Source organism: Teleopsis dalmanni, chromosome 1 (assembly GCF_002237135.1).
Source record: "Teleopsis dalmanni isolate 2A chromosome 1, ASM223713v2, whole genome shotgun sequence".
Lineage (NCBI taxonomy): Eukaryota > Metazoa > Arthropoda > Insecta > Diptera > Diopsidae > Teleopsis > Teleopsis dalmanni.
The window spans coordinates 54,527,262-54,536,726 of NC_051846.1; the positions used below are offsets into that span (position 1 = coordinate 54,527,262).

Consider the following 9,465-nt stretch of genomic DNA (forward strand, 5'->3'; position numbering starts at 1 on the left):
ATGCGCTTGATAACTTTTACTCTTTATTAACTGCCTCCCAGTTTCTTCATAACTCCTCTACGCCTTGACTGGATTATAGTTTACCAATTCTTCAGGCCTCAGAGCTGCATATGTCTACATACATCACATTTTATTTAATACAACAGTATTGTTCTAAAAATCTCAATTATCATTGTTTTACATTTTTAAAGTCATTGAATATGTCAATATATATAGTTGGCAACGCTATTCCTAATGTAACCACATTCTTTCATGAAGAAAAACAAAGCAGTTGGGATGTAAAAATATAAAAATTTTGTAAAATAACTATTGGATATGGAGGAAATAGAAAATGATGACCTGGATGAACTGGAAGCACATCTGTATGCACAAATCCATCATGATTCAGTCGACACAAATGATAAACTCTCCGAACAACCATCAATAAATCAATCGCAATTTCAAGATGAAACTCAACAGGACCGCCATGAGATCGAGTCAACTAAAGCAGTCGGTGATCAAACAAACGATATAAATCTAATAAAAAATAACACGAGCTCAGTTGAAGAAACAAACGCATTTACAAATAAAAATTTCACAAAAGAACCAACAGTACAAGCGTCTTGTAGTGCTAATGCAGGTATGTTTAATAAATGAAATATTGTTGATTAAATGTTATAATGAAAAATTTTTAATAAAATTAGATACATTACCTACTAATACTACATTAGTAAACAAAAATGTTGATGTTGGACCTTCAACACCTGTTACGGGGGCCTCACAATTTCATACTGACAAATCCAAAAATCAAAAAAAGCGTGAAGCGAACACAAATGCTAATAAAAATAAGAAACAAAAAAATAAAAGTAATCAAACTACTTTACATAAAGAAGGTATACGCATGAATCCAGCCGCAGCTTTAAATCATAAAGGTCGAGAACATAAATTGAATGCCAATAAAAAAAGTGGCATTAAAGAAATTCTGCAGAAAGGCCCGTTTGCTCAACAATCTCAAAAGTTATCCAAAGCCAAACGACTTGCAACCAAAAAACAAAAATCTACAGAAGTGCAAAACAAACGGAATCGTTTGGTTATAAATGAAACAATTAATTTGACTTTATCAGATGAAAGTACTGATAATGACGATATTGAAATTGTACCATTGCCAGAACCACAAGTTTTAGTTATTGAAGACAGTGACGATGATAAAAATAGAGCAGATGTGAAACAAAATATAACCATGCTGGAAGAAAATGCAGTTGATGCTGCTGATGTTGATATAAAAAATGTAACGATTATTGAAAGCAAAATCGAAAGAGATATAAAAAAAGATATTCCTGAAAGTCATACAGAAATGCATTCCTCCAGACCAAATTCTCCATGCTCAGTGCAGTCATTTGACGATTTTATTGGTAAAAGAAACCGAAATGAAGCTATAAGGAGGAAATCAGAACAAGCTGATGATGTTGACGTGTTGATATTAACAGCCGAAGATGATAGCATGCTGGATGCCGCAAGCTCAAACAAACAGACAGATTTACCAGAAAGCGAAGTAGTCGAAGTAAATGAGAATTCACATTCTGTCGAGGATAGTAGTGCTTTGAATGAATTTCGTATACCAAATCAAACCACCCGCCAACGAAATACATTTTGCGTTAAAGAAAAAGAGTTTAGAGCCACTGATATATATGAAAGTGAATCGGATATAAACGACAGTGTTTACTCCAAAGGCTTACCAAAACAAACCATAATACGTAACATAGACAGTCGCTCAAGTGAAGATAGTGATGATGACGTTGTAGATATAACAGAAATAGATGTTAATCCAAAAATTAAAAGATTACGAAAAAGACGCGCAAGTAGTAATAAAGATTCAGAACCAAATAATGATGATAGCACCGATACTGATGAACACGAAAATGAGGGTGTTGTGAAAACATCTGTTCCTGGTATAGTACGTGGGCCAGCTGTTGAACGTAGTATTACGAAACTCATAAAAAATCCTTGCAACACTGCATCTCGTAAAAGAAATAAACGCGCTAAAAATGATAATGCATTTATGCAAACTTTAAATAATTTAGCACAAGGAGAAGAAGAGTTAGTAGAAAATGAGGACAGCAATGAAGCTATTACAGCACGTGATATTGCCGAAAAAGTTTTACAAGTTGAACGCGGAACATTAAGAGAAAGTGTACAAGATACAATTGATAATGATGATGATGATGATGATGATGATGTAGTCATGCATACAGTTTCCTCTACAGATGATGAAGCAATACCTGATGAAGATGGTTTAAAAAAGTTTGAAAAAATATTTCAAACCATTGATAACATGAATTATACAGAAGAAAGAGAAGTACTGAATGAAACGGTTTTTATAAATAGTGACCATGAGGAAATGGAGACTTCTTTACCTGTTGAAGATTTAATGGCAATGCCATCAACACGAAGGAGACCAATGGATGCAGGTTCCAACAATCAAAATGTCAGTGCTAAACGGAAAATTAAATACTTTGTAACTGATACGGATACTACACGTATGTGGCCAATAGATATGTTTAAATTTTATAATTCCTCATGGAATGGTGAAAAATTCAATGTTAATGAAATACGTGCACGTATGAATCGTAAGTATTACAAATAATGTTTAATTTGTAAAATTTAAATGTAATGAATGTATATATAAATTTAGCTAACGTGGCTGATTGGAAAATCTGTAGCCTTGATCGGTTTCCTCATGGTCGTCCAATAACAAAAAAGTTGAAGTGTTACAATTGTTGTGAATTCGGACACACAAAGCAACATTGCAAACGACCTAGAAAAGCGCTTGTTTGTAGTATGTGTGGAGAGAGTGGGCATAGGGAACCACGTTGTCCAAACACTGTTTGTTTGAGGGTCAGTATTCAAGTTAACCAATTAATATTTTATGTTATTTGCATAATTATAATTTTAAATTGAATGATAATAAGTCTGTTCCACGAGCAACTTGTGATAAAACTCAAGTAAAACACCAGTAAAGTACAAACTGAGAGCGTAACACAAATAAAGTGCCATATTACGCTCTTTACACAGATTTTTATGGAACAGCTTTGTGTAAAATCTGGTGCAACCACCAGTGCCGCGCAAATAACAATACAAAAATTTAAATTCAAACCAAAAACAGCTGATTCACACATCAACACAAATTTTACTTGAAATAAAATGTACGTGTAAAATCTGTGTAGTATTTTCAAATTTCGAGAGGATGTTACGCTCTCACAGATGCTCTCACAGTGTTACTCAAAGTTACTACGAGTACCTCGTGGAACAGACCTATTATGTGTTTCAAAGATATTGATATCGATTCTTTGAAAACACATTTAATATTTTAGATAGTTGAGAAATACTGACAAAGTATATTAGAAAATATAATATTAAAAATTATAATTTATATTTTATTAATAAAATGAATAATATTATGTGTTCCAAAGATATTAATAACGATTCTTTAAAAACACATTTAATATTTAAGACAGTTAAGAAATACTGACAAAGTATATTAGAAAATATAATATTAAAAATATTAATTTTCTTAATACATAGTATATTTAAAATACTGGATTTCTGTTTTTCTGAACTTCAATGTATTTCAATGTTCTTTTTATAATCTGTAAAAGTTTATGTGACCAATCAATAAATTATATCGCCAACGTTTCTAAGTAGCTTGACTTTCTCGTCAATTTTTAAAACAATGCAATTCAACATAACGTTTATTGTATGTTTTTTGAATAGATTCCCAATATTCACAATATCTGAATTTATTTCTCTCTAGTGTACAAAATGACTCAGATTCGATTAATTGTTGTTGGTCACCTTTTGTCCTTCATTATCTGGAACGCTCCATATAATAACACATTTTTTGTACAATTTCATTAAAGCAATTGTTCAACATACCTGAATGCATTTTGATAGAATTTATTTTATTATAATACTAAATATAATAAAAGTATAAATAGTTATACTACATGTTTATATATGTACACGTGTGAATATTTTAAATACATATTTTTATTACCAAAATTTTTTTTTTCTATAGTGTGGAAATAAAACTCTTGCTTTTGTTAAAAATTGTAATGCATGTACATTCCATGACCGTTTAACTTGCCCTTTATGCAAAGTCCGTGGCCATATATTAGATAATTGCCCTGATAATTGGAGGCGTTATCATTCAACAGTAAGTATAAATATACCATCACTTGTAAGACTTTATTCATATTTTATTTATTTATAATATAGACAAAATCTGATGTAGCACCGGAAAGTCATATTGTATATAATAAAAAGTTATGTTGCTGTGTTTGCGGTCGACGTGGTCATTTATCGGATACTTGCGCATATCAAAAGCTCATGGAGTATCCACTCATTTTAAGTAAAATTAAGAGTCATACAAAATCATATACCAATCTGTCCGTCAGCCGTGGAAATTCTCCTATTAAATTACGTCTTCTATACAATCCAGAAGTATGTGTCAGTTTTAAATTTTTAATTAAAACTATGGAGAATAGTTCTTATGCACGGTTCTTAAGTGTTGTTGGATTGAAGTACATGATGCAGAAAAAACGTCGTTCTATAAATGTTATTTCTGATATAAAAATTAAAAAAGCTAGAAAAAGTGTGACAGAACCCGATCAAGTAAGTTTTAATTTTGAAATTAACATAAAATATATGTACCTATATATTTTATCATATTATCTGCTCTAAATATACTGATTTTATATATTATCTGATAAGTATATATCATATTTCTAAAACATATACACACATTTATTCCAATATATAAAGCTTTTTTGTGGGTAGAAAGAATAACAATGATCGCATATAGCACCCCATACCATGTCTATTAGATGAAAATCATGTTGTGTTTGATGATATAATTAAAAACGAGAAGTCCTAACTTCGATTTTATAAAATCCATAAAACATTATTAGGACCACCTTGTTAATTTGATTTTAAAAACTTTACTGCATGAAAGATCGTCATAGAAATTGACATGAGTCTATAGTGTCTATAGTAATACCAATGTAAAAAAAATAGTTATACTATGTTCAGACACACCTTAATTTCGCAAAAATCTTGATTTCGTCTTCGTTTCAGCAAAATTAAGCTGTTTAGTTAGAACGAAATTAAGGAAAATGCCCTTAATTTCGTTGTAACAAGGTCTGAAAATAAGGGACATTTCAAAAGCAACTACGCGAAAGACAAATTTTAAGCAAAAGATAAAGTTAAGATAACGAAAAAATGACATTGTTTTTAAATAAAGTTGACTTAAAAAAACCGGGAAAATATTTTGAAACTAGTGCAAATTTTTATATTTGAATATTGAGATAAATTGTAACTGTTATTAATTTAAAATAGAGTGAAAAATAATAAATCACATACCTGAAATCCACTAGAGCTAATAAAAATACAGAATGCCATCCTCTATAGTTATAATTATTAACTTTTAGAATTTTCCAGACACAAATGCTGCTTTTAAAAAACATATGATTTCCTTAATTTGGGGCAGTATGAAGGCATTCGAAATTAACTTAATTGCATTTTTACGAAATTAAGGAAATTTGGCTTTCAGAACATAGTATTACGATATATATCACAAATTAATGTAGTATACATTTTACGTTTATTTATGTTATAAAATTTTGTTTAACTTATTATATTTTATTTAATTGATTAAGATTTGTTTAATTTATTAAATTTTGTTTAATTTATTAAATTTTGTTTAATTTATTAAATTTTGTTATTAAATATTTTTATTATTTTTTCCCCTAGGTACAAGAAGTTAGTGAAAGCACTATATCTACAACGCAAAATATCAATATTAATGATGATGCGATGGATGAATCTGTGGAGGCAAATGAATCACTTTTACTGGAGGATAGAGAAAATACAGTAAAAGAATTACCACAATATATAGGAAGTACACAACCAATGACGCCAGTAGGTGATTCTGATTCCAACTATAGCTTTTCGGAACATTTTGCAATTGATAAAGAAACTCGAGCTGATGGTCCAAGCTCATCAAAAGTGCAAAACTCCCATAAAAAATCTCGATCAACGGCTGAATTTCTACCAGAATTTGTTCCACTCAATACTAGCTCAACAAACGGCCAAAAAAAATCACTTCAAATGGAAAGTTCACCAGATTTCATATCATTTAATACGCCCACTACAACTAAGCATAATCAATCTGAAAAGTTTTTACCACCATCAGGTTTATTAAAAATGAATCGCTATTTTTCCATTTCAAATACACCAACAAGTACTCCGAATACACCAGAAATTGCATTTGAAGAAGAACGTCCTACTGAAGCAATGATATGTATACCTAAAGAGCTCGTTAAATATTTTGAATCCACAGATGGTTGCAATTTTCTCGAAGAAAAATCCAAGATATACGATACACGTGTCAATATACGAAATTCTTCTGCTGGTAAAATGCTCTACATCTTTGGGTTATCTGCTAACCAGAAAAGCTTTCATAATGATATCTTAGACAAATTTAGTGAAGTTGAATTGAATAATGAAATGAATAAGCGCACTGAAAATATGCCGAAGGTACCGAAGCGGATTGATGTCTTAATAAGATTTCTGCGCGAACATATAAATCAACTGCTGCAAAAACTGGGTAATGTCAATGATTTGTTAAATCGTATGAATTATCATGAAAATTTAAGATCCAAGAACGGTTATAAGATGGCTGAGAAGGAAAGACGTTTATTGAATATGATTTTAATAGGTCAAGCAGGCCTAGAAAATGGTACCCATCATTTGGATAAATTAATATTTATTTTGAAACAACTATTAAATGATTTTAATGGCGATCAAAATGTACCCAACGGATTACGTTATGAGATTGATGAGCATTGGAAATTTATATTTACATCCTACCGACACAATGACTACAAGCATTTAGTAAGGCAATATAATAGCCTTTTATCGAAAAATCGTATGCATAATATCAACATTGATCCCGTCTTACTGGGAAATTCATCATTGGATATGGACCTTACGAAACAACAAAAAGATCGAATGGAACAAATAAGACATCAAGAGTCTACAATATCTAGCAAGAGTTCGAAATCGAATTCTCCAAATTATGTACCAAATCCGTTTCATAAGAATCTTAGAAATGTTTCTTATAGAAATTCTGGTAACTCATCAAACCCAGAAATAAATATATCCCTTAACATAACTAATAAGAAAGTTAATGCAACACCTAATAAAAACAAATCAGATTCTGGAACCCTCACGCAATTGAAAAAACAAGTTTCTTTAACTCCGCCGTTTAAAAATCCTCAACAAAAATCATCTGTTGGTAGAATTATCCAAAACGTAACAAATAAAGAGAGTATTTGTGATAATCTTTTATCTGAGATTTCAACAGAAAGTACACAACAAACAACTTCGAATCAAAAACGTTTACTTAATGCAACAGCGGCATCTATGTTTTGGTCTCGTGAGGCCTTGAAATATATAGACAATTGCTTAGTCCTGGCTGAAATGAATACTGAGCTACTGACTAAATTAAAACTTATTCAGTATAAATCTCAAACTGGCGGTCTCTCTTATAACGACTATCGTGCAGTTATTAAGCTACATTCTGCTATGACCGATGGCGCGTAATTTTCTGGAGAGAAGCACCAAGGTAATTTAATGAGAGTTCAATGCTTAGCATACCCAAAATTTTTGTACAAAGTTTTGTACTGTGAAATTAATTTAATTTTTTCATTTTCTTTTTCTTTTCTTTTCATTTTTTCTTTTTTTATTTCATTTTTTTTTCTTTATTTCATTTTACTTTTTTAGTTTCTTTTTCTTTTCTTAAAAATAAAATAGTAACTATATTATATAAAAATCTGTCTTATTAATCTATTCAAAAATTAAATGTTATAACACTAAGGTCAGAGATATTTATAGACATTTATTGTCTTGAACTTGTATTTCCATTTCAAAGTTGTTAACTTGTGCCTTTTAATTATTCCGTGCCGTTAGCTGTCACGTTGACTGTTTCTTCATTTCTTTCAAGTTTTTGATACTCTAGTCGGTGCTTAGACCGTTATTAATTTTAACATATATATCTGAGTTCAATGGACAATATAATTGAAATCAACTTTTGTCCAGCCGCAGAAATCTGACCAATTCAAGACGATGAGTCCAAAGGTAATTTGTATGCGTAGAGGGACAAGACAGGGTTCCAAGAGCGGCCGGATCTATTTTAGAGCCACTCGTCGAAGACGAGCAAGTGCCGTTTGACATCCCCGAAAAAGATCACACAAGAAGGTATATGTTTGTTTCACATATATCGTGTATGTGTGCAACCAAACGCCAAAAGAATAGAACATTAATTTAATATTGTTTTTAAAAATGAGTCGGAATAACTAACCTAATAAACCTTAATTTCACAAATATCTTAATTTCATATACGTTTCAACGAAATTAAATTGTTTTAAACATACAAAATTCAGTTTTGACGTTAGAACGAAATTAAGGAAAATGGCATTAATTTCGTTAAAACGAAGGCTGAAATTAAGGAATATTTCAAATGCAACTATGCGTAAGATAAGATTTAAACAAAAGATAAAGTTAGGTAACGAAAGAATGATGTTTTTTTTTAAATAAATGTGACAGTTGACTTTAATAAAACTGGGAAAAAATAGTGTAAATTAGTAAATTAAATTAAATTAAATGTGTAGTAAATTAGTAAATTAAAATTAGTAATTAGTAAATTAGTAGTATAAATTTTTACATATGAATATAGAGAAAAAACTGTAACTCTTATTAATTTAAAATAGAGTGAAAAATAATAATAATATCTGAAATTCACTAAAGCTAATAAAACTACTGAATGCCGTCCTTTATAGTTATAATAATCAACTTTTAAAATTTCCCAGATATAAATGGTGTTTTTGTTTCGAATGTAATTTTTAATATTCGTTTTGTAAACAAAAACATATGATTTCCTTAATGTGGGGCAGTGTGAACACTTTTGAAATTAATTTAATTTCATTTTTACAAAATTAAGGAAATTTGGCTGTCTGAACATAGTATAAATGTTTTAGACGTTATTATAATGCTCTGTAGTGAAACTACAAAGTAAAATGTGTTAATTATATATTATAAAATATTCATATGATGCGCTGAAGAGTGCCGGCATTAAATGGTTACACTTAAGTTTTTTAATAAACTAAACAAAAAAGTTCATGTGGCAAGATTTTCTTTAAATGTCAGATATAAAAATATATAAAAAGCCTTTAGAAAAAAATATGGCAACACTATTTTATCTTTTAGTTCTTAACGCGACGAAAAAGGAGACAGATTCGGAGACATTTTTTAATAATTTGTGTGAAAATATTAGTGAAATTTTTATGAAAATTAATGAAGACTTCTTCAAAAATAATTGAGGAAATAACGAATATAAAAATTGTGTACTGCTGACTGATAAGTGAATAA

General features: G+C 30.0%; 1 protein-coding gene across 2 annotated transcripts; it reads left to right on the forward strand.

The window, feature by feature from the left end:
• Positions 1-222: 222 nt before the first annotated feature.
• On the forward strand, positions 223-7,839 carry LOC119671775. 2 transcript variants are annotated; one of them, XM_038082669.1, is made up of 7 exons: positions 223-619; positions 684-2,606; positions 2,672-2,874; positions 4,055-4,192; positions 4,255-4,650; positions 5,788-7,663; positions 7,822-7,839. In XM_038082669.1, the coding sequence occupies exons 1-6, from the start codon at positions 316-318 to the stop codon at positions 7,639-7,641; spliced, it is 4,818 nt and encodes a 1,605-aa protein (XP_037938597.1). In that variant the 5' UTR covers positions 223-315; the 3' UTR covers positions 7,642-7,663; positions 7,822-7,839. The 2 variants fall into 2 exon arrangements, with proteins under 2 accessions (XP_037938597.1, XP_037938517.1); XM_038082589.1 differs by lacking the exon at positions 7,822-7,839 and having other exon boundaries at positions 5,788-7,723.
• The last annotated feature ends 1,626 nt before the right edge of the window (positions 7,840-9,465 follow it).

What these genes read in the sequence shown, in the direction of transcription:
- LOC119671775 (XM_038082669.1), top strand. Translation starts at nt 316, where the DNA reads ATGGAGGAAATAGAAAATGATGACCTGGATGAACTGGAAGCACATCTG. An exon ending in GTCTTGTAGTGCTAATGCAG is followed by an intron (nt 620 to 683) that starts GTATGTTTAATA and finishes TAATAAAATTAG; the next exon opens with ATACATTACCTACTAATACT. An exon ending in CAAACACTGTTTGTTTGAGG is followed by an intron (nt 2,875 to 4,054) that starts GTCAGTATTCAA and finishes TTTTTTCTATAG; the next exon opens with TGTGGAAATAAAACTCTTGC.